General features: G+C 41.4%; 1 protein-coding gene across 1 annotated transcript in view; it reads right to left on the reverse strand.

Annotated features, from left to right (window-relative positions):
* Pcyt1b (phosphate cytidylyltransferase 1B, choline) overlaps window positions 1-26416 on the reverse strand; it is a 78401-nt gene that overhangs the window by 39140 nt on the left and 12845 nt on the right. The window contains exons 2-3 of the mRNA XM_090326078.1: window positions 13561-13660; window positions 3704-3820 (exon numbers count right to left, since the gene is read on the reverse strand). Of these exons, the coding sequence (XP_090182204.1) occupies window positions 3704-3820; window positions 13561-13660 (217 nt within the window). The remainder of the gene's footprint in view (window positions 1-3703; window positions 3821-13560; window positions 13661-26416) is intronic.

Below are 26416 nucleotides of genomic sequence, written 5' to 3' on the forward strand. Positions count from 1 at the left end.
TACTTTCAACAAATTTGAAGAAGGATCTTCATAAATTTTCATGTAATAAACCTATAGAATAATAAGGTTGTTTTGTTTTGGTGCCAGTCTAGGGGCTTGAACTCAGGGTCTGAGCTTTTTTTTTTCAAGGCTAGCACTCTACCACAGCTCCATTTCTGGCTCTCTCTGAATAGTTTATTGGAAATAGAAGTCTCATGAACTTTCCTAACCCTGGCTGGCTTCAAACTTTGATTCTCAGAACTTAGCCTCCTGAATAGCTAGGATTACAGGCATGAGCCTACCTGTAATCAGTTATTTTGAATAATAGTTTTAAAACCATTTTGGGTGGACAAAATATTTCAATCTTATATTTATAACCAGGAAAATAGAAATAAAACTGTTAAACTCTGACTCATTCTAGCAGTAAGTTATTCTCATCTAGCAGTACACTCACAAAACAGGCGATTCCATTCATTTCATTAGAGACCAAGTATCTTTATATTTCATAATTAGTTACAAAAATGTAAAATGCAGTACTTCAGTTAATATGTGCTGATTTAAACATTTTTGTTTCAGAAACTATACTAAGAGTGATCCCTAGAAGATTTGCAAGCACTAAGGCAGCACATGAGGAAAAATTCTAGGAGAGAAAATCTGAGGGGGAAAATGAAGATTGTAAAAGATTTAAAAGCTAAACATAGCTTGTTATCTATTTTATAAATAGATGAGTTTAAAACTTCAGAGGTACATGCTTAGCTATGAGCCATATCAAACCACCTCCAAACTCAGATCCCCAAAATGTCCTAACCCCCACATACTCCAGAGGTTTTCCCAGGGCCTCAGTAACCTGAGAGAGGTCTGACTCTGAGTGATGGTACTCAGTGAAGGTTTTCCCCTCAGAACAAAGGGTAATGACCAGGGTGGAGTTCTCTGCCTGCATTGAGTTCCCAGTGTATGACTCAGTCGGTAAACATTGCCTTTCATCCTCGGCTCTTCCTTCTGCAGAGGGATTCCTCTGAAATACTCCCAAAATAATTTTGAAGCAGGATAGATCAGAACAAAAAAAAAAGAGGCATGGGAAACACAGCCAAGAGTTCCGAGACAATATATTAACCAATAGGTCAATTGAAAGCACATAAGAACTACTTGTGTTAAGCCTACACTCCTTCATAAGCAGTAATACTTAGTGAAAGGGGGGGAAAAAGGAAAAAGAGCAGCTTTCTTCTACTGACCTTGTCTCCTTGCCCAGCTGATTAGCATGCACAGTGAGGTAAGGAAATCTTTAAAACAAACATCCTGGACAGGAGGACACTTGAGAAAAAATTCCTCTGAGCATGAAAAATACAGGATGAGCTGGGTACCATGCCTTGTAATCCTAGTTACTCAGGAGGTGGAAATCTAAGGACAGTACTTTGAAGCCAGCCTGGACAGAAAAGTGCATAAAACTCTTTTTTCAAAAAATAAAATATAAACTACTCAGAAAAATCCAGAAGTGGCACTGTTGCTCAAGTAGTAGAGTGCTAATCTTGAGTACAGAGAGGCTCAGAGACAGTGCCTAGGCCCTAAATTCAAGCTCCAGGACTGGTGAAAAACACATACACACGCACGCACGCACGCACGCACGCACACACACACACACACACACACACACACACAGCCGATAGAGGATAGAGACTTGTCTTGAATAGAGTTTATGGCAGAATCCATTTGAAGGGTTATGCAGACATCAATAACTCACATTTAGGGGACTAGGAATGTGGCATTGTGGTGGAATGCTTGCCTATGCATGTGTGCATAAATAATATATACATTTATATACATTAGATATATAACATTTTAAAAACTCATGTTTAGTGAGCAAGCCATTCTTGAAATCTCTGAGCCCAATTCATCTAACAGCACAATAGCAAAAATGACAAAATATATCATGTATCAGGTATAAATGCAACATAGCCACAGGTAACTTTGAACTAAGTCCCCAACTTTTTTTTTGGCATAACTACCCATGATATTAGACCATCTCTTGCACCTGTTATCAGATGTGCCCCTACCCATATCAGGGTCATCTACTATCTGTCTTTCCTTTGTTTTATCAATAAACTTTTTTGGCCAGACCTGTGGTTTGAACTCAGGGCCTGAGCACTGTCCTAGAGCTTTCTCAAGCTCTATCACTTGAGCCACATCGCCACTTCTGGCTTATTCTGTGCATGTGGTACCGAGGAATCAAACCCAGGGCTTTGTTTGTGCTAGGCAAACTCTCTAACAAAAGGCCACGCTAATAAACACTCTTGATCTCTACGTCTTTTTTTGTGACATCAGGAACCCAGCCTCCTCCCTTTTGGAGCCCTTTCCTGGAGCATCATCAGTCTAGTAGTAATTGATATTTGGTGACTACTGGGACAAGTATTTTCTGTTCCTAAGTTTGTTTTTGTTGTTGTTGTTTGGGATTTTTGTTGCTGTTTTGTTTTTTGGTAAGAAAGCTTGGCAGGACTTTATCTAGTGAGCAAGCACGTAAGTAGGCAAACAGAAAGAGTCACGCCCTTCCCAGTGTATGGGTGCTCAACGAGAGACATAGGAAACTTTTGACATCAGCAGTACATATGATATTATAGAGGCAGAATCTGGCATTAAGTTATTCTAGGGTAAGCGGTTTCCTTTGTTCTCACACCTGGCCCTGCTTAAGTTTTAATCTTGGAGAATATAACAATATACTTAAAAGACCCATGGCCTCTTATTTTTTTTCACAGTAGAAGTCTCAAGGTTAATGGTACCTATTTCATACAAAATATGATCACAGTATGGATATACTGTTCTCTTCCAGAGTCTACAGAAGTGAGATACCAATTTGTTGAGTCAGCACGATATTCCCCCCTTTTTTGCCTGTCTGAGGCTTGAACTCAGGGCCTGGGCACTGTCTTTGGGCTTTCTCAAGGCTAGCACTCTACTACTTGAGCACAGCACCACTTCCAGCTTTTTCAGTGTAAGTGGTACCATGGAATTGAACCTAGGGCTTCATGCATATTAGTCAGTCAGTCTACCATTAGGTCATGCTCTCAGACCCTACTATCCCCTTTTTACCCAAATTAAAATAGGTAGGCCTTCTGGAGGAGGAAAATTTCAATCCATATAGAAGCATCCTTTTCTTTGCATAAGCATAGAAAATAACTGGGTCCTTCCATTGTGAACCAAGATTGCCTGGATACATAAAGCTCCACTTCTTTAGCATACTGCACATAAACTCAACCAATTAGGCCTGCCATAAGCCAGTGCTATTAGCATAGTCCTAAATATTGTGTACCACACATACACACACACACATACACATAAATACACAATGACCCCGTTCAGCGTCAATCATCTGAAATCTCTTCAGTTCTCTGTGACTTGATATCAGATTATAATTGCTTTTCTCTTGACCCAATAGAAAATTTTACGATTATACATGGCTCAAATACCAGGAGAAAAGTATTAATGGAAAGCATGAAGCATCATCTATCTTGCCTTCTCTAATCTAATGTGTCTCCCTTGAACCAATGGTACACAATGTCACAATGTAATTTCCCCTATGTTTTTTTTAACATTTTAAATTTCAGTCAGTGGATAATTAAGCAAGGCACAATGAACAATGTCAGTCAGATTTTGCTAATGGAAGTTTAAAGGGAGCCCCTCAGCAAACATTTATATAAAAGAACTTTTCCGGACAAAGAGAAAATGTTCTTCTTACCTCCTACCAACAAGTAGCTGTTAGGAAACAGTGTTTTTGCTTGCATAAGTGCCCTGGCATGACCTGAGTGGAAAAGGTCAAATATCCCATCTGCATATACTCTGACAGGCCTGTCAGCTGTGGAAGAAAGACAACACTGTTAAGACAACTTCAGAATAAGGAATCCTTGTGATGTTCCATTAATTAGTAAGGTACCATGAGGAAGTTTACATAGATGAGATACAATCTCTAGCTAGCATGGGTTTCACAATAGTACCTGAAACTGATTTTTTTTTTGCCAGTTGTGGGGCTTGAAATCAGGGCCTGAGCACTGTCCTTGGACTTTCTAGCTCTACCATTTGAGCCACAGCACCACTTCTGACTTTTTTCTATGTATGTGATAGAGAGGAATCGAACCTGGGTCTTCGTGCATGCTAGCTAGGCAAGCACTCTACCACTAGGCCAAACTCTTGGCCTTGATATTGATTTCAAGAACAGTTTTATTTTTTCTTAAGAGATGAACACAAAGGTACAATGATATGTACATCAGATGACATAAAGTAGTATTTATCAAAATGGAAACATGATTTTCTTTGTTGCTATTTTTGTTTAATTTTTTCTTGTTTGTTGTTTCTTTGCCTTTGGGAGTGGAATTGGAGGCATGGAAATGGAGAGACAAAGGGCAAACAAATGCAGCAGTGGTAGTCACTAGACACTGTGGAAAATGAATATACAACTTGTGGGTGGAACAGGAGGGAAAAACTGGGAGAGAGGGAGAGAGTGGGTGACATTGTCCAAAAAGCAATGCACTGTTTACCTGACTTAGGTAATGTAATCCCTCTGTACCTTACCTTTATAATAACAGGGGTTTTTTTCTTCCCTTTTGTCAGTCCTGGGGCCTGAACTCAGGGCCTGGGCACTGTCCTTGGGCTTTCTCCAGGCTAGCACTCTACTACTGAGCTACAGCAACACTTCTGGCTTTTTCTATGTATCTGGTACCAAGGAATCGAACCCAGAGCTTCATGCTAGGCAAGCACCCTACCACTAGACCACACTCCTGGCCTCTCATAACATTTGTTTTGTTGGTTACTGGGGCTTAGACTATGAGCCTGGGCGCTGTCCCTGCGCTCTTCAGCTCAAAGCTAGAACTGTACCACTTGAGGTTGGCCAGGCACTTGGTACCTCACACCTGTAATCCTAGCTACTCAGGAGGATGAGAGCTGAGGATCACATTTCAAAGCCAACCTCGGTATGAAAGACTATGAGACACTCATCTCCAATGAACCACCAGAAAACCGGAAGTGGTGCTGTGGCATCTTGAGCTGAAGCCCTCAGGGACAGCACCCAGGCCCAGAGTTCAAGCCCCATGACTGACAAAAAAATAGGTTCTTCTAAAGACATCAATGCAGAGCAAACACAAACAAATTAAACCGAACTAGAGCATTGTTAGCCAGAAGGCAAGACAAGCACAGTGCATTAAGGAGGTGTCTAGACCCACCGAGCCAGCAGTGTAAGCCTGGCTGGAATATCAAGGTCTAAGGAACTGTTGTTCAAGGAAAAGGGCAAATGACTCCATCCTTGAGTCTAGAAATTCTCCATGAAAATCTCAACTCTTGTTCTCTAAGGTGGTGATGTGCTGAAATCTGTGCATACTACTCCAATAGGGTTGTGTATACTTTTTTTCTTTCCCAATTCCAAGTCTCTTTGGTAGCCTGGAGTGAGCCATAGTAGAAATGTTTACACCACAGTGATTGGTAAAGGCTACAATCAAGGCTTATTGTTACCTAGAGAGCAAACTGTCAAACACTTACCAGCATACCATCACACTAGGTTACTCTGTGACATGTCCCAAAGTAAGCCGTGTCTGTGTCATATGTGTTGACAGCTCAACTCTAGCCCCGTAGCTCTGGTCAGATGTGAGCTGACTACACTATATTCCTTCACAGTCCTGCAGAACACTATGTGGCTGAGCCAGGCCAAAATCCATCCCCTTTAAAGCAGAGGACTGAGTGTGGAAGATAAGTTCCACTGGCTATACTAAGCAAGTTACACCAGGGGAGGAAGGAATTTCTCACTCTATTATACTTCCCTCCTAATATTCTAGATGATCTTTGTTACATTTGTGAAATTTTTATGTTTGTTTGCCAACTTCTATCCCTTTTTCTACTCTGGACTGGAAAGCGAAAAATCTAAACCAGGTGTTGGTGGCTCACACCTGTAATCCTAGCTATTCAGAAGGCTGAGATCTGAGGATTGTGGTTCAAAGCCAGCCCAAGCAGGAAAGTGGGCGAGACTCTTACCTTCAATAAACTACTCAGAAGAAAGCTAAAAGTGGCACTGTGGTTCAAGTGGCAGAGTGCTAGCCTTGAGAAAAAGAAGCTCAGGGACATTGCCCAGGCCCTGAGTTCAAGCCCCAAGGACTAGGAAAAAAAAAAAAGAAATCTAAGAAGAGAATTTGAAGATGGATGATGAAAGCAAAAGTAGTTTTCCATATTCAGATATTGCTCTTGTTCTGCCACCTCTTCTCAGTAGATACAAACAACATTAAGATATTTTATTCTTGCATAGAATAGAAGATAGGAGACCATTGCGGCCATAACAGTATTCTTTTATTTTTTTGCCAGTCCCTGAGCTGCACTCAGGGCCTGAGCACTGTCCTTGGGCTTTCTCAAGGCTAGAGCTCTACCATTTGAGCCACAGCATCACTTCTGTTTTTTTTTTTTCTTTTTTTTTTTTTGCCAGTCCTGGGCTTGAGCTCAGGGCCTGAGCACTGTCCTTGGACTTTCTCAAGGCTAGAGCTCTACCACTTGAGCCTCAGCACCACTTCCGGCTTTTTTTTTTTCTATGTATGTAGTACCAAGGAATCGAACCCGGGTCTTCGTGCATGCTAGGCAAGCACTTTAACCACTAGGCCAAACTCCCAGCCCCTTCTGGTTTTTTTTCTATGTATATGGTACCGAGGAATTGAACCCAGGTCTTTGTGCATGTTAGGCAAGCACTCTACCACTAGGCTAAACTCCCAGCCCTAGAAGCGACTTTTTTAAAAGGAAGAAATCAGTGTGGAAATTTTTATTGAATGATCTTTAGGATTTGATTTAAATCTATGATTATTTCTTGAGGCAACTCAACTTTATTAATTTAGAACATAAAGAAATATTACTGGATTTAGATGATATGATGCTATTAATAAATTAAATTTCTCTAATAAAAACCTAGAGGCTTTATGTCAGATTAAGAACTGTACCTATTTTCAATTATACACTATTTTGAACAAACAGAATTGCAGGAATATACTGTATTCTAAATAAGGCACAGTAAACAGAATGTGCTTGGATAAAACAAACTGTCTAATGAGGGATCCTGAGTTTCAATGGACTTATTCAATTTGAATTCAATTGAGGAAAATTTGTTTTAAGATATAAACTCCACAAAAAAGCAGATGGCAGTGTGTAGAACTTTTTGTTAATGATTCAGAGGTGAACAAGATAAATGGATTCAGGAAGCAAAGGAGAGAAAAGTAAAGAAATATGACATAATTATTGAGAAGAAGACCATTTAGTAAATTTGAGAAGTATTTGAAGAGTTGATTTTGCAGTAAGCTCACTTTTAAAAATTGTAATGTGTCAGCAATTTCCAGACTGAGAAATTCTACAGGACAAAAAAGGAACCTAATCTTTTCTTGTCTTTAAGAAGCAAGGAGGTGGAGGGAAAATTTTAAGACATACTAAATTTTATTGTGCCTATACTGAAGCATAAACTCAGGTCCTGCTGCTCCTCTTGGCTATTTGTTTCTCAAGCTGGCACCCTGCTGTTTGAGCCATAACTCTACTTCTGGCTTCTTGTTGGTTAACTGGAGATAAGAGTTTCATTGGTTTATCTGTCCCAGGCTAGCTTCAACCCACAATCCTCAGATCTCAGCCTCCTGAGTAGCTAGGATTACAGGCATGAGCCACCAGCACCCAACAAGACAAATAACTTATTGTACTCTACCGCTCATGTTCTGTCTTATTCAATACCTTCCACCCTTTAGTCCAATGGCTGAGTGTGTTTGTATTGAGCCCTGCAGTTGCCTAATGCTACAGCTTCACAGGCAAGTCCCCGGTGAGGGAAGAATCACAAATGTTTGGACCGCCAACAACTGTTTGACAAAGCTGAATGGAAGCCGGGGCTCAGTGGTTCACATCTGTAATCCTAGCTACTTAGAAGGTTGGGATCTGAGGATCATGGTTAGAAACCATCCCAGGCAGGAAAGTCCATGAGACTTACCTCCAATTACTCACCAAAAAGCAGGAAGTGGGGCCGTGGTTCAAGGGGTAGAGTGCTAGCCTTAAGCAAAAAGTTTCAGGGACAGCACCCAGGCCCTGAGTTCAAGTCTCAGGACCAAGACACACACACACACACACACACACACACACACACACACACACACACACACACACAGAGGGAAGGAGTCATAGGGAATATAATAAAGTGGGGGACTTATTCAAAGTGTATTCACCGTATTATTGATAGAACTATCATAATATACTATTGATGTATGCTAATAAAAATATTAAAAAGCAAGTGTGAGGTGAACGGACTTGCAAGTGAATCCTAGTACTGCCCAGTCAGTTAGAACATCCCATATTCTTCATTGCTCCAAGTCTCATTTGTGCTCTCTATAGATAGGCCATAATAATATTCATTTCACATGTTTGAACCTCATGACCGGAAAAAAAAGGAAGCAGAATGTCATGGTTAAAAGGTGGAACCCTGGGGCTGGGAGTTTGGCCTAGTGGTAGAGTGCTTACCTAGCATGCACGAAGACCCAGGTTCGATTCCTTGGTACCACATACATAGAAAAAAGCCAGAAGTGGTGCTAAGGCTCAAGTGGTAGAGCTCTAGCCTTGAGAAAGCCCAAGGACAGTGCTCAGGCCCTGAGCTCAAGCCCAGGACTGGCAAAAAAAAAAAAAAAAAGGTGGAACCCTGGGCTGAGATTGTGGCTTAGTGCTAGAAGGTTTACATAGCATGCATGAAGCCTTGAGTTCGATTCCTCAGTGCCACATAAACAGAAAAGGTGGCACTGTGGCTCAAGTGGCAGAGTGCTATCCATCTGTCTTTTTTTTTTTTTGCCAGTCCCGGGGCTTGAACTCAGGGCCTGAGCACTATTGTTGGGTTTTCTCAAGACTAGCTAGTGTTCTACCACTTGAGCCACGGCACCACTTCTAGCTTTTTCTATGTATATGGTACTGAGGAACAAACCAAGTCTACATGCATGCAAGGAAAGCACTCTACTACTAGGCCAAACTCCTGGTCTGCCATCTGTCTTTTAACAAGTCTTCCAGGTGATTCTGACACAGCTTCCATATGCGAAGCTGTGCCACTTACTAGCTGAATGATCTGGTGTAGCTTCGCAATCTTGATAAACCTTTATTTGCTCATTTATGAAATGCTGAATACATTAACCACATTTAAGGCTGTGATAGTGAAATCACACAACACATGTAAAGACCTTAGCACATGGTAAACATTTAATAAACATCTGTCATTACTATTTGGCAAATTGTCCTTTGTTTCATGGATTCCTTCAAATTGGCTTTTTTTTTTAATTGGTAAGTGGCAAACTCTGAGTTGTATCATGACAAATGGCTCAAACATTATTTGCTTGATATATTATTACCAATAGCTCAAGCATTATTTGTGTGATGGGTCTTACTTTTCACTGCATCCTAATCACCTGGAATGACATTTGTCACTCACAACTTTCTGCCTCTGTGCTTTCCTCTACTGTTTCTGTGTCATCATTCTATTGTAATACTTATCCACAATTTGCCTACATGGTCCAAATATATCTTCTACCAAAAGTATCCGCTATAGTAAGGTGCTAATGGCTCATACGTGCATCCTAGCTACTCATGAGGCTAAGATGTTAGGATAGCAGTTCACAGCCAGCCTGGCAAGAAAGTCCTGTGAGATTGGTTTTTTTTGTTTTTTGTTTTGTGGGTCATAGAGATTGAACTTGGCCTGGGCACTGTCACTGAGCTCTTTAGCTCAAGTCTATTGCCCTACCCCTGAGCCTGGATATTCTCCCTGAGCTCTTCAGCTCAAGGCTACGACCCTACCCTTGAGCCAAGCCCCACTTTCTATTTTCTAGAGGTTAATTGGAGATATGAGTCTCAGGTCCTTTTGTGCCTGGGCTGGCTTTGAACCTTGATCCTCAGATCTCAGGCTCCTGAGTAGCTAGGATTATAGGCATGAGTCACCATGCTAGACTAGTTCCTGTGAGAGTCTTAACTCTAATTGATTACCAAAAAAAAATACAGGAAATGGAGCTGTGGTTCAAGTGGTAGAGCAGAAACAGCACCCAGCACCCAGACCCCATGTTCAAGCCTTAGAACAGGCGTATACACACACACACACACACACACACAGAGTATCAACTATGTTTTTATTCCTTTCTGATATCTTGCTTGTGACACTCCCCACATTTATCTGGCCTTCTCTGAGCTATTACTTACCATCAGTGTTGTACATTCATACTGCTTATGGCTTTAATTTTGCATATAATTGTCTTGTCTCCATAATTACGAATCCTTTGGCAAACAGAAATGGCACTTTATAATCTTATTGATTAATTGATGATTGATTGATTGATGGTACTGGGGTTTAAAATAAAGACCTCATGCTTGCTTGGCAGGTATTCTACCATTTGAGCAATGCTTCCTACTCTGTTTTACTTCAGTTACTTTTCATATAGGGTCTTACATGTTTTCCTGGGGCTGGTTTTGGGCCATGCTATACCTCCTTATACCCCCAATGTAAGCTAGGATGATAGACATGCACTGCCACACCCAACCTATAGACCGTGTTAGATTGCTTTCCTAACCATCAGCTGGTATATGCTTCAGGAAGGAATGCATGAACAAACTTCTGCAGCACAGCTAAGTCATTTTGAGGCCCAGTAGAAACTTTAAAAAATGCACAGTGCTGATTGAGTGCAGCTGAGGAGCAACCAAATATTTTCTACTCTGGAAAAAAAATAACTGTTTGACAAATGATTCTCTGTGAGCTCAGTACAATGGGGAAATCTCTAAACCAAGAGCACACCATTTGACCAAGATCCATAGTGTCTTTCATAGCTGTGTTTTAGACAGAGGAATCTGGAGTGGCTGGTTTACTGGTGTCTTTAACCTTACCAAGCTGCCCTGATTGTGGCCTGCCTGTCACAAGTGCCATGATGCTGGTCTCTAGGGATTAGGAGCCTGCCCCAGTGTACCATGTCATCTGCCAGAATCAAGCATTCTTCAAAGCCATCCCAAGTCTTTGGGACTTGGTCTGGGCTTTAAAAAAGTTTGTAGCAAAAAATGTTGTGGCTGGGCTGGGAGGGGTTGCCTAGTACACACAAAGCCCTGAGTTTGATTCCTCAGTACCACATACACAGAAAAGGCGGAAGTGGCTCTGTGGCTCAAGTGCTAGGGTGTTAGCCTTGAGCAAAAAGAAGCTTGGGGATAGTGCCCTGAGTTCAAGTCCCAGAACTGGCAAAAAGAAAAAAGTTAAAAAACAATGTGGCTGCACAGAGAGCCACATCCCTTGAAGAATTCTCCATTCCTTCTCCCTATTGGCTTTCAGCCATAATGGAGCTTCACTTATATGGCAATGAGATTGCTGTAATGAAGGTGGAAGCATTAGCTACACACCAGTGGCTCATACCTCTAAGTCTAGCTACTCAGGGGGATAAGATCTGAGGATTGTGGTTCAAGTCACGCTTGGACAGGAAAGTCTGTTAGACTCTTTGATTTCCAGTTGACTGTGGCCCAAGTGATAAGAGTGCAGTCCTGAACAGAGAAACTAAGGGACAATACTCAGACCATGATTTCAAATCCCAGTACTGGCACAAAAAAAATTAGCGGGGTGCAGTGGCTTACAGCTGAATGACTGAGATCTGAGGATCAAGGTTCAAAGCCAGCCCGGGCACAAAAGAACCTGAGACTCTCATGTTCAACTAACCTCTAGAAAATGGAAAATGGGGCTTGAGTCAAGGATAGGGCGGTAGCCTTGATCTGAAGAGCTCAGGGACAGCGCCCAGGACAAGTTCAAGCCCCAAGACCCACCAAAAAAAAAATTAAAAGTAGGGAAAAAAATCATTTTCTACTCTTTGTAAAGTTGTGAAAGAGCCACTGTCACAGTTTTTACATTGAATGCTGGAGCATTTTTAAAAAATAAAGGTATTTTCCTAATTAAAAAAAATGCACACAGGCCAGGAACAGGTGGCTCACATGCGTAATCCTAGCTACTCAGGAGGCTGAGATCGGAGGATCACAATTCGAAGCCAGCCCAGGCAAACAAATCCCAGTGAAATTCTTAACTCCAATTAACCACTCAAAAACTGGAAGTGATTGTTACCTGGTATATTATATAGATGTTTACCTGTTTATTTGAAATAGGAGGGGAAAAATGAGGGCAGGGGGTGGGGGGAGGAAAATGGGGACAAAAACATGAGAAGGGATATCAATGTGTGAGAAGTAATGCACTTGCTATCTGGCGAATATAAGTGTAACCCCTCTATACATTGAAATTTAAAAAAAAACTGGAAGTGAGGGGCCAGGAGTGTGGCCTAGTGGCAAGGACGCTTGCCTAGCATGGACAAGGCCCTGGGTTCGATTCCTTGGTACTACATATACAGAAAAAGCCAAAAGTGATGCTATGGCTCAAGTGGTAAAGCACTAGCCTTGAGAATGCCCAAGGACAGTGCTCGGGCTCTGAGTTCAAGCCCCAGGACTGAAAAAAAAAACAAAACCTGGAAGTGGCACTGTGACAAAACAGTAGAGTACTAGCCTTGAGCAAAGAGTTCAGGGACAGCACCCAGTCTTTGATTTTAAGCCCCACAATTGACAAAATAAAAAAAAGTACATATAGATTTTAAAGAATAGTAATAATTGGGCTGGAGATATGGCTCAGTAGCTAGGAGCTGCCTAGCAAGCTCGAAGCCCTGAGTTCAAAGCCCAGTTCCTCTTCCCAAAAAAAAGAATTAAAGAAAAATGAGTAATAAGCATAGCAGCTCAGATGCATAAAAACCTTCATCGGCCTGTGAGCTAGAGTCACACCTAGCTCCTCAGAAGACTGAGATCAAGACAACCGTGGGCTGATGGCAAGTCAACTGAAAAGTCCATGAGACTCCATTTCCAAAAAAATCAGGTTAATGCTGGGCCCTGGTGGCTTCTACCTAGAATCCTAGATACTCAGGCTGCTAATTTGAGAATTGAAGTTCAAAACCAGCCCAAGTGACTCTTACTTTCAATTAACTAGCAAAAACAAAACAAAGAAAACCAGAAATGAAGGTATGGCTCAAGTATAGCAGCAACCTTGATCTGAAAAAGTGAAGTGGTGGCCCAAAGCCCTGAGTTCAAACCCCAGTACCAACAAACATATATTTAAAAAAAAAAAAAGAAGAAAAGCACAAGGCTGGAGGTGGCTCAGGTGGTAAACTGCCAGTCCAGTGAACAAACAGAACTGGTACAAAGCCCTTAAGCTCAAACCCCAGTATGGGTGAGCAAAAAAAAAAAATGCCTTCATAGTTTAAAAAAATGCTTTGGTCCTTTTAACTGAACCTAGCTGTCACACAACCTGTTGTCCTCCTCTTTTTTCTTCTTTTTTGATCTCTCTCATGACTTGCCCCAGGTTGCAGAACCAGTAAATGAAGAGATGAGACCCAAGCTCATGCATTCTGCTGCCCATTTTTATCTGGTTACATTGATTGGTATAGCTTACCATTGTGAATGTTTTCCCTTCTTGCCTTGTGCCTGTAATCTGTAACTTCAGCTCTGATAGAATGCCAGTGCTTTCTGAGTCTTCAGAATATCAAGGCAGAGTCCCTTTGGGAAAGAAAAGTACTGTCTTACCTGGTGTTCCTAAGCGAGCCTGAGCAATGGTTAGTTTCTCATGGGGTGCCTGGCACTGACAGCTGGATTCATCTGCAAATGGAGCTGGTGCAGTCAGCGTCTAGAAGGGAAAATGGAAAAAAAAAAAATATATATATATATATGGAGAGAGAGAGAGAGACATTTCCCTTTAGCATTATCTTCCCCTGAAGTTTTATTTCTGCTCACTACATGAGTAGGATGAAGAAGTAGAACGAATCTGCTGGGTCTCTGAGAAATATTGTATGCATTGAAATAAAGACAGGCCTTTGTCACTGAGCACCCCTCCCCCTCCTTATACAGATGCTTCACAAACAGTAAAGGCTTTACAGGGTCTACCATGTGCCAGGTACCAAATGAAGCACTCTGGATCTGTCATCTCTTCTAGGTCTTGTAACACTCTAGGATCAAGATGTCCTTATGTCTTCCTACGGGATAGGATACTCTTACACCTAGTTCACAGAAAAGGCAACTGAGGCACTGCAGGGTAAAGAAATATGCTAAGTCATACCCTTATATAGAAAAGTCATAAGCCCAGCTTTGAACAGTTCCCAACCAACGAGGGCAGTCTTCCAATATTTAGACTCACCCACACCCGGGGTACTCGGCTAAACGGAGCATCATATTCGGAAGCGTGGCCTGACATCGTCCTGTACTTCACATACACAAGGCCAGCCAATCACAACCTCTGACGTCTCTTCGGTGCAAAGGCCAAAGGCCCCCCGTTATCTGTGCCCAGAGAGGGCCTAAAAGCCCAGCAATTCTGGCGGGCTGCAGATAACTGTTACAGTGGTAGCTTCACCAGCCACCAATGGCTGGAGGCCCCGCCCCAGGCAGCTTGGGCTGGGACTCTGGGGAACGCTGTGAGAAAGATGTAGTCACTTGGATGCCTGCCCAGGAAGTGGCCCTGCATTTTTTAGTCAGCCTCTTAAAATGAAAACCTCACTCTGTCCAGACAGAGGAAGACAAAGCGGGTGGTGTTTTTTGTAAACAGAGCAAATACAGTCCAGAGTTGTCCATTTGAAGTCTTGGAACTCTCATTTCTGCAGTCACCACCGCATCATCTCTACGATCTTTCTTTCTTTCTTTCTTTCTTTCTTTCTTTCTTTCTTTCTTTCTTTCTTTCTTTCTTTTTTTGAAAAGCTGAAGTTTAAAGCTAAAGTAGTCACTGTAAACATTACTCAGAATGCTGCATGAATAGTTGCATAGAGAGAAAGACAGGTGTTCCTTGACTTGGAAAGAGTCAACTGAAGAAAAAAGGATTCAGACACTTGAACAGGTGCTGTGACCCACTTCTGCCATTCATTTATTCAATCACTCATTCATTCAAATATGTGTCAGACACTATCTTAGAATCTCGGGCTAGAAGTGAGGATAGACAAGTCACTGTGTGTGTGTGTGTGTGTGTGTGTGTGTGTGTGTGTGTGTGTGTGTGTGTGTGTGTGTGTGTGTGTGTGTGTGTGTGTGTGTGTGTTTCAGATAGGGTCTGGCTGTGTAGCCCAGGCTAGCATAGAACATATACAACCCTTCTGCTTCCAGCCTCTTGAGTGCCAGGGTTACAAGCGTGTTTCAGCACCCTCAGCAATCAGCCCTAGAATATATGAAGTCCCAGTTCTCTGCACCAAGAAGAACTGAATCTTGCTCTAGCCCCATCCCCTTTCCCCATTCCAATACCTTCCACTGGAGAAGAGGATGTCCTGACGCGAACCAGTTACTTTGAGACTTTCTTTGCCTCCACCTTGTGCTTCAGGGTTCTGGACACAAGCCAAGACATAGACCAAGGATTCAGGACACTTGAATCCATTATTGGTCCTTTTTCAGATACATGAAGGTGACTTCATGGACTTTAATGGACCAGAGCAGAATTTGTAATGTGGCAAAGGAGTACAGTGACAAGAGCAGAAACTCTGTGCTTAGAAAACCAGGACTCATGGCTGAGAATGTGGCTTAGTGGTAGAGTGCTTTCCTAGCATGCATGAAGCTCTGGGTTCAATTTCTCAGTATATATAAACAGCCAAAGTCAGAAGTGGCATTGTGGCTCAAGGATTAGAGGGCTACCTTGAGCAAAAGAAGCTTATGGACAGTGCCTAGGCCCTGAGTTCAAGTGCCAGGATTGGCAAAACAAAAATGAGGACTCAAATTCCCCTGGCAATACTTTTTTGCCATATATTTTAACTTGACTCTTTTGGATAAGATGAACCAACACTCAGTAAGATTAACTCAAAACTGAATAGAATGACAAACACCTGTAATCCTGGCTATTAGGAAAGAGAGACAGGGGGAATCACAAGCTCAAGACCAACATGGGAAAAGTAAACATGACCCTCTTTTAAAAACGAAATACAAACAAAAGGGTGAGGGATGCAGCTCAAATGACAGAGTTCAATCTTTAGTAACCCCAGCCCCCCCAAACCAATGATAATATAAAAATAAAGTTAGCAGGCCAGGAGTTTGACCTAGTAGTAGAGTGCTTGCCTAGAATGCATGAAGACCCAGGTTTGATTCCTCAGTACCACATACATAGAAAAAAGCCAGGAGTGGTGCTGAGGCTCAAGTGGTAGAGCTCTGGCCTTGAGAAAGTTCAAGGACAGTGCTCAGACCCTGAGCTGAAGCCCAGGACTGGCAAAAAAATAAAAAATAAAAAAATAAAGTTAGCGCAAGGTATGAAGGATTTATTTTATGGTTATGCTGGCACTGAAACAGAAAAGAAAAAAAGGAGCAGAATGTGGCCCCACAGTGCCAAGTTGTTATCATGCCAACCTGGCTGTTCTGTTTGTGATTGTTTCTGCTCCACTCTCTCCTCCAACCACCTCAAACTCAACTCTCCACAACTTCAGCGTGTTCATCTTAGCCTCCCTCCACAACAATCATTTAACAACTTTCCGTCATGCCTTTTAGCCTCAGCTTCTGCTCCTGCTAACTTAGTTCTTCTTTCCACATTTCTGGACTCAAATTCCTAATGCCAGGCTAAGAATTTGGTACAGTGATTCCTTAGCATACCGGCAACCCTGGGTTCAATCATTGGAATCACACAAAAATATCCTAAGGCTGAATCTGACTGGCCAAGCTTATCTTTTCAAATCGGGCCACAAGCAGGGTTGGCTAGAATTAGGTCAGGTGTCCATGCTAGTGACGAACAGGCTGTGGTACGAAAAGTCGTGGATGGTGAATCTTTTTCACATGCTCTAAAATACATTGCTATTTGGAGATCTCTTATGTGTTAGTCACACCGAGTTTATTAAAGAGTAAGGTGTTGTCATTTTCCAAGAAAGGTGCATCCTAGCGGGTGTGAAATTTGGTATTTAAAGCAGAGATAGAGAAATTTGTAAAGCAACAATGGTTTGCTTACAGGTAAAAAAAAGAAAAAAAGGTTTGCATGTGCTGTGCATTTTGGTGTTCATTATTGTGTCCTGGAGATAGGAAAAAGGGAGAAGTGAAGACTTGGTGGACAGAATCCTTAAGTGCATGAATTGCACAGACATGAACATCTTTCATAGCAGTTGACATGCAAATGGGCTACTTCTTCTTCTACATAATCAACTGCGCTTGGAATGGGGAGAATACAATATAAAAGAGCCATAACCTCACTCTGCAGAATATCGCCTTTGAAAGCAGGGCAGAATAGCCCTTGGTTTAAAAGTGAGAATCCATATTCAGCAAGACCTAGTTAGTACCTGGCTAGCAACAACAAAGCTTGACTCAAGTCAGTTATTTTTTCAGTCTGAACAGCCAAGATTACAATTTTTTCCAGTCCTGGGGCTTGAACTCAGGCCCTGAGCACCGTACTTGGGCTTTCTGAAGGTTACAGCTCAACCACTTGAGCCAACGTACCACTTCCAGCCTTTTCTATGTATGTGGTTCCGAGTAATCGAACCCGGGTCTTTGTGCATGCTAGGCAAGCAATCTACCACTAAGCCAAACTTCCAGCCCCAAGATTACAATTTTTTTTTTGCCAGTTCTAGGGCTTGGACTCAGGGCCTGGGCATTGTCCTTCGGTTTTCTCAAGGCTAACGCTCTGCCACTAGAGCCACAGCACCATTTCTGGCTTTTTTGTATGTATGTGGTACCAAGGAATTGAACATGGGTCTTCATGCATGCTAGGCAAGCACTCAACCACTAGGCCAAACTCCCGGCCCAAGATTACAATTTTTAAAAACTCCTCTCTTCTATGATTCCCCATCCTGCCCCCTCCACATACATGGGGCAGACCAGCCTCAGAATCCTCAGGAGTAAGCAGGGCAGAGGCTTCTGAGAGGAGCAGAGGCTATGCCAACCTGACCCCCAGGCTCCCTGGCAACCTGCAGGAGACCAAGAATTCCACTTATTCCTCACTATTTGCCTATTCCAGAATGTTTCCAGGAAGACTCTAGGCCCTACATAAGATATAAAACTGTGACCTAAATTTAAGCATAACATGATAGCTTAATTGTTCAGTGTTTGCCTAATGCTGTTTGTCTATTATATCTACCTATCTATCATCCAGCTATATATTGACAGATACTAAGCACATAAACATTGACCCTGTACACCTCTGAAATAGGTATTGTTTTCCATTAACTAGTACAGGACCTGTTTCTAACAGCGACACCAACTTGGCAGCAAGAAGCAGTAGTAATGGTGGTTTCCTCACAGTTGCCTTTCTGTCTCCCTCTCAACTAGAGAAATGGTCACAATTTGAATAGACAGATGACAAAAAGGACATAATGAAATTCCTAAGAATTAGAGAAGGGAAAGCAAATAATTACTTGAGGAAATAAAAGAATGTGACTGTAGGATCAGAAGTTTGGCCTAGTGGTAGAGTGTTTGCCCAGCACGCACGAAGACCCGGGTTTGGATCCTTGGTAAAACATACATAGGAAAGGCCAGAAGTGCTACTGTGGCTCAAGTGGTAGAGCTCTAGCCTTGAGAAGCCCAAAGACAGTGCTCAGGCCCTGAGTTCAAGCCCCAGGGCTGGCAAAACTACTTGTTTTAAACAAGAATAACTGCAGTTTTACCCAGATTTAAAGAAGTAGGTCAGATGACATATGAAGTTAGATGTGGGGGATTGTGCTGGTACTGGGGATTGAACTCAGGGCCTATTACTCTCACTCAGCTTTTTGTGTGTGGGGGAGGGTCCTGGGGCTTGAACTCTGGGCCTGGGTGTTATCCCTGAGCTCTTCAGCTCAAGGCTACCGCCCTACCCCTTGAGCTACAACCCCACTTCCAGTTTTCTAGTGTTAATTGAAAATAAGAGTTTCACATTCTCTTTTTTTTTTCCAGTCCTGGGCTTGAGCTCAGGGACTGAGCACTGTCCTTGGACTTTCTCAAGGCTAGAGTTCTACCACTTGAGCCTCAGCACCACTTCCAGCTTTTTCTAAGTATGTGGTTCCAAGGAATCGAACCCGGGTCTTTGTGCATGCTAGGCAAGCACTCTACCACTAGGCCATACTCCCAGCCCTGAGTCTCACATTCTTTAGTGCCTGTGCTGGCTTTGAACTGCGATCCTCACATCTCAGCCTCCTGAGTAGCTAGGATTACAGGTGTGAGCCTATAATCTCACTCAGCTTTTTCTTTTTTTTTTCTTTCCATATATTTTTTATTGTAATAGAAGGGTTACATTATATTCGCCAGATAGAAGGTGCATTACTTCACAAACATTGATACCCTTTCTCATGTCTTGGTCCCCATTTTTCTCCCCCCTCACTCAGCTTTTTCAAAAAATTCTGGAGCTCTGTCATTTGAACCACAGCTCTATTTCCATCATATATCTTTTTGTAGTGTCCTAATATATATCCTCAAAAACTTGGGAAATCTGCCAGGTGCTAGTGACACAAGCCTGTAATCCTAGCTACTAAGAAGGCTGAAATATGAGGATCAAGATTCAAAGCCAGCGTGGGCACTAAAATCCTGGAGATTCTTATCTCCAATTAACCACCAGATGCTCTGGCTCAAGTGGTAGAGAGCTAGTCTTGAGCTGAAGAGCTCAGGGACAGTGTCTAGGCCCAGAGTCAAGCCCCATAACCAAACACATATACACACATACACACACACAAAACTTGGGAAATGTGAGAAGGAAACAAAACTCAATAGTAATCCTACTTCCCAGAGGCTAACACTGTTTAACTTTAGCCCTTATGATATGTCATATGTATGTGTGTATGTGTGTGTGTGTGTGTGTGTGTGTGTGTGTGTATACACATGTCAATAGCTTTGAAATATTACCATATAAGATTCACTCACTATGTCATGGTTATTTTATCATGTCATTTAAATAGTTTTCAACCTCACTAATTTTTAGAGCAGTAAAAACACACTACTGAATAGAAAAGCATAATATAAATAATTTTCTATTGTTGGATATGAAATTATTTCTATTTTACTAATGGAATAACATTTGAAACGTAATTCTGAGCCTCTGATTATTTCCTTAGGATAGATCCTTAGGAGCTGAATTACTTAGATCAGGGGTATAAACATTTTAAAGATAAACATTTGAAGAACGTTTTAACATGTATTGGTAAATTACCTTCTACAAAAGCTGTATCATTTACACTCACATTACAATGTATGAAAGCGCCTATCTTGCTGCCGTCTCACTGGCATTGAGTATTATCTTTGTCAATTTTATAGACCAAAATATGGCATCATGCTGTTTCAATTTGCATTATTTTGATTACAAGAAAGATTGAACACTTTTCAAATGTTTATTAGCCATTTGTATTTTCTTCTGAAAAATAATCTGTCCTTTGTGCATTTTTCTTTTGGTGAGAAATAACTATTTTGAAATTGGATAAAAGCCAAACAATAGCACAGTTAAAAAGTTACATGAAATACCTTTTAAAATGCATTGTTCCAACTTTATTTAGACGTCCCTCATAAGAACTCCATTTTTATTCTGTTTGCTTTTTGCAATGAAGCCTCACTATTTAGCCCAGGCTGACACTGAACTCATGATTTTCTTGTCTTAATCTCCCCAGTGCTAGAAAAACAAGCATTCACTACTTCATTTGACTATGAACTCCATTTATTTATTTATTTTTATTTATTGTTTATTTTTCATCCAGCTTGGTGTTTGAACTCAGGGCCTCGATGCCATCATTGAGCCCTTTTGCATAAGGTCAGGACTCTACCACTTTGAGCCACAGAGTCACACTAATTTTCTATTGGTTAATTGGAATGTCTGGCAGTAATCCTCAGATTTCAGTCTCCTGAGTAGATAGGATGATAGGCATGAGCCACCAGTGCCCAGCAGAACTCCATTTTTTCAAACCAATGTGAAAATGCCTTTCTGGAGATCAAGGGTCCAATTTTTTTTTATTAGGCTCCGGCATGGGGGCTTCCTTAAAACACCTCTGCCCATGGGGCCAGGAGTTTGGCCTAGTGGTAGAGTGCTTGCCTACTATGCATGAAGACCCGGGTTCCATTCCTTGGTACCACATACGTAGCAAAAAGCCAGAAGTGGTGCTGTGGCTCAAGTGGTAGAACCCTAGCCTTGAGAAAAATCCAGGGACAGTGCTCAGGCCCTGAGCCCAAGCCCAGAACTGGCAAAAAAAAAAGAAGAAACACCTCTGCCCATACACTGAATTGCTCCACTGCGGTTACTTTAGAACCCTACAACAGTCATTTTAAATAGCTAGAAGACTCTTCCTAATAGAAATAAATCCACATTTCATTGATTCTGACATTTGCCTTCTCTCTCACATTGTAACATCTCTGAAATTAGGAACTGTCTCCCCACAAATATTATGTGTTGGTCATTGTTGCATATTGTAAGTGCTGCTTAAAATTAATAGCATCTTAGACTCACAACATGCATAGATGATAGTACTATTAGAAAATAATCATTGTCTAGAGAGAAGAAATTCCATACCCTAAATTGCCTTTTTTTTCACTTTAGGCAGTTATTCCTAAGGAGTTTCTAATTAATACTGACAATAATTATATACCATATTTGTGTCCCACTTTCCTTTCCCCCCAAATCTCAAGGTGACTTAAAAAAGAATAAAATCTAAAAGTTTAAAATAGTAATGACAAGGTCTGGGGTAGTATTTATGTAGTATGGATGAGACCCTGAGTTCCATTCCTTGTGCACACACACACACACACACACACACACAGGAAGCGAGTCCAAGACTAAGATAATCAAAGAGGAATAGATACCATGCTTCTAAACATTTTAGAGAGGTGGAGTTGTAGCAACGAGAATGAAGTTAACATTGCTTTTAAGGGGCTGAGATCATGGTAGAATACTTGCCTAGCATGCAGGAATTCCTGGGTTCAATTCCTCGGCACTACATACACAGAAAAGGCCAGAAATGGTACTATGGCTCAAGTGGTAGAGCGATAGCCCTGAGAAAGTTCAAGGACAGTGCGTAGGCCCTCAGTTCAAGCCCTAGGACTTGAAAAAAAAAACACAAACTACTGAAGTCTGAGATGTGCCTCAAGTAATGACACACCTATCTAGCAAGCACAAACCCTGAGATCGAACCCCAGTACTGTCAATTATTTTTTTAATTTAAAAGGAAAGAATGGAATTCTACATAGCCAACAGACAAGATAAAATAATGGCATTCTCAGGGAAGTGGATGAATCTAGAGAGAATCATGTTGAATGAGGCAAGTCAAATCCAAAGGAACAAAAGGCGCATGGTATCCTTAATATGTGGCTGTGAGATCCAAACAGTACAAGAGTGAGGACGCAATATTTGCATGCCCAATGCTATGGACATGGTATTGGAAATATAAACATAACTACACAGACATAAAAACCTATGACTCTATAGACATAATGTTTTATTTCATAAATTAATAGGTATCTATGATGTACAAACCCTAAGTGTCAGTGGTTGTATATAGAGATTCCCTTCTTGAACACTCGTTTGTTAAACATGTCATTTGAAATATGATGTAAAAATCAATGTTAATAAATTCTTTAGGGCCGGGAGTTTGGCCTAGGGGTTGAAGTGCTTGCCTAGCATGCACGAAGACCCGGGTTCGAATCCTTGGTACCACATACATAGAAAAAAAGCCAGAAGTGGTGCTGAGGCTCAAGTGGTAGAGCTCTAGCCTTGAGAAAGTCCAAGGACAGTGCTCAGGCCCTGAGCTCAAGCCCAGGACTGGCAAAAAAAAAATAATAAGTAAATAAATAAATTCTTTAATAAAAAGAAGGATTAACAAAGCCAAAAAAAAACCCACACATTGGTATAATATCACTCCCAAAGGCAAATGTTTAAAGGAAGAACAGTTGCTTCTAGAACACTGCTGCTGTATATCCCTAAATAAATCCAAAACAACCTTCTTCCCATCACTCTACACATGACCCCTCTGACATTCTGCATTTTGAAATCCATTACAAATAGCTGATCTCAAAACTGAAAATAAAACTGACTTACCTAATAAATCAAGGAAAGCAGTCACAAAAATGATCAGTGACATAAATTTCATACTGTCAAAACGGTCAAAAAGGAACTACTCTTATAATTCAACAATAAACAAGACATATTTTTATAAAAAAAGGAAAGACAAAGCCAGTGAGTCAGTTGCTGGTAGTTCACACCTAATCCTAGCTACTCAGAAGTCTAAATGCTAAGAATCACAGTTCAAAGCCAGCCCAGGCAAGAAAGTCTGTCTCTTATCTCCAGTTAACAACCAGAAAACTGGAAATGGTGTTCTGGCTCAAAGTGCTACAGCACAAGCACTGAGCAAAAAAAAAAACCTCAAAGACATTGCCCAGACTCTTGAGTTCATGACCAATCACAAAAAAGAAAAGAAAAGAAAGAAAAACAAGAAAAAGAAAAAAGAAAAAGAAAAACACAGTATTTCCTCATGCTGAATTCTGGAAAGAATCCCTCCCAAGGTGCCAACATTAAAGGTCATGCTAGGTGAAACTGTAGTGCCATCTACATATTCAACAACAGCCTCCTGATAGAGTCTGCTTTGCTTTGTTTGATTTTTAGCAACCTGCATGCAATGCAGACACCTACAGAAAAATCATTTCTACAAGGATCCAAGCAGTAAGAAAATGGCTGAGCTGACCCTTCTATTAACGCCTGCGTGAGTTCTGCCTCAGTCACCCCAAATCAGGTATGAACACAATGACAACCTAATTCCCAATGCCAAGAAGAGAGCTGAACCAGATGTGGTGGCTCACACCTGTAATCCCTAGTTACTCAGGAGGCTGAGATGGGAGGATTACAGTTCAAAGCCATTCCAGGTACTAGACAATGTGAGACTTTTATCTCCAATTAACCATTAGAAAATCAGTGTTACTGTGGCTCAAGGGGTAGGGATGGTAGCCTTGAGCTGAAGAGCTCAGGGACAGCATCCAGGTCCAGAGTTCAAGCCCCATGACCGACAAAAAAAAAAGACAGCTAAACAGAAAATTATCATACAGAAGACTATTTTAGGAAAAATGTGCTACCATGGGCCAGGAGTTTTGCCTAGTGGTACAGTGCTTGCCTACATGCATGAAGACTCTGGTTCAATTAATCAGTACCACATACATAGAAAAAGCCAGAAATGGTGCTGTGGCTCACGTGGTAGAGCTCCACCTTGAGGAAAAACCCAAGGACAGTGCTCAGGCCCCAGGACTGGCAAAAACAAACTTGATAAATTATTCCTTGAAGATATTTTAGATAATTTTTAACATTAAAAGGCCTTAGAATTTCAGTTTCTGAAGAAAAAAATCTGCTACCCTTCATGTTAAACTTCAGCTTGAACATATATTGTAGCCTAATATATTAGCTAATGAGAATGGGAAAATATTGTCATTATTATAATACTCTAAAATGAAGTAGCCAGAACTTGAAAACAAACAATCCTCTGTGATTGAAGTTTCAGTGTTTCAAGTCATGTGATCTCCAATCTCATATGCCATCACAAAATACCATTACATGTAATGATCAAGGTTTACAAAGCTTTTCTTCAGATTCCTGTAGTTCAATGGGGAAAAGAACAAACATCCCATATGATACACAAACATCTGTTCGTGCCATAGTAAAACTGGCTTCTCTAACGTGTAGAAAAAAAATCTGATATCAAACAGAAATGCATTCCTTTGTCAGCAAATATATTTAGAAGACATATAGAAAACATTGCTGAAGATTGGAAGAAACAAGCATTAGACAAAATTATGCAGTGTGGGAGGTTTGTGATACAGTCGGATAGAAATACGGATATTTCCAATGTGTCTCAGCCTGAAATATTTGCTAGATTTTATTTCCATAATAAAATATCTTTTTGCTGAGCTACTAAAGTAGGGACATCCCAAAGAAGACATAGTCTGCAAAATGGATGAAATTTATGAGTCTTGGGGCTTAAACTCAGGGCCAGGGCACTGTCCTTGAGCTTTCTCAAGGCTACTGCTCTACCACTTGAGCCACAACAACACTTCCAGCCTTCTCTGTGTACGTGCTACCCAGGAATCAAACCCAGGGCTTTGTGCATGCTAGGCAAATAGCATCCTACCACTAGGCCACGCTCCCGGCCCCAAAGATGACTTCTTTAACACAAACTATATTGTTTAATGGGGCAATGATGCAAGGACCAATGAGATGATGACTTTAACCTTGGATGCCTCATCTCCTTCTTATCTGAGAAGTGCCTTTCTGTCTTCTTTTCATAATTTGTCTTCTATTGACTCTAAATGCCCTTCAGAAGTCCAACCCCAGGAGATCGTGAAGTAGATTAATTTAACCAGATTTCATGTAGGGACAGGTAAACACAGGGAAGATTCTAATGGCTTTTATTGTAGCTCTTCTATTCTCCCCTTCTAAGAACCTGATAGGATGGCACAAGGTCTATTGCTTTCTAGAGTTAGCACTGTAGGAAGATTATTCTGAGGTCCTCTCGCTAGCTAAGCACTTCAGTACATCTTCTAAGACCAGAAACCAACTACAAGGCTGAGTCATGGTTGGATAAAGCTTATGAATTTGGGATCATGGATTTTAATTCACACATAACTTTGCTGGATGGGTCCCAGAAGTATGGCAGATTTAGTTTGTGGCTCACCTAGACTCTATTTGGGGCTACCTAAATATACTTAACTCTATGATGGCTGAGAACATTATTAGCAACCAAGCGGTAGGTTGTAACATAACTTCTCAAAAAGGTTATCTTTTGGGCCAGGAGTTTGGCCTAATGGTAGAGTGCTTGCCTAGCATGCACAAAGACCCGGGTTCGATTCCTCAGTACCACATATATAGAAAAAAGCCGGAAGTGGTGCTGAGGCTCAAGTGTTAGAGCTCTAGCCTTGAGAAAGTCCAAGGACAGTGCTCAGGCCCTGAGCTCAAGCCCATGACCGGCAAAAAAAAAAACAAAAAAAAAACAAAAAAGGTTATCTTTTGCATCACCAGAATCATTTGGACATGGGAAATGTGTGGTAGAGTACACTCTTTCTCTATTACCATGGTGTGTATAACATCACTTTGTACAACAGAATAACATACATACAAGAAATTACAGACGACGGGCCAGGAGTTTGGCCTAGTGGTACAGTGCTTGCCTAGCATGCATGAAGACCCAGGTTTGATTCCTCAGTCCCACATATATAGGAAAGGCCAAAAGTGGTGCTCTGGCTCAAGTGGTAAAGCTCTAGCTTTGAGAATACCCAAGGACAGTGCTCAGACTCTGAGCCCAAGCCCAGGAAGAAAAGAAAAGAACAGAAATTACAGGTGAGCCAATGACTCACACCTGTAATCCTAATTACTCAAGAGGCTGAGATCTGAGAATCATGGTTCAAAACCAGCCAGGAAAAGTCTGTGAGAGTCTTATCTCCAATTAACCACCTGGAAACCAACGTGATGCTGTGGCTGTAAGTGGTAGAGTGCTAATGTTGAGGGAAAAAAGCTCAGGGACAGTGT

This window comes from Megascapheus bottae, chromosome X, assembly GCF_031878675.1.
Source record: "Megascapheus bottae isolate mThoBot1 chromosome X, mThoBot2.hap1, whole genome shotgun sequence".
Lineage (NCBI taxonomy): Eukaryota > Metazoa > Chordata > Mammalia > Rodentia > Geomyidae > Megascapheus > Megascapheus bottae.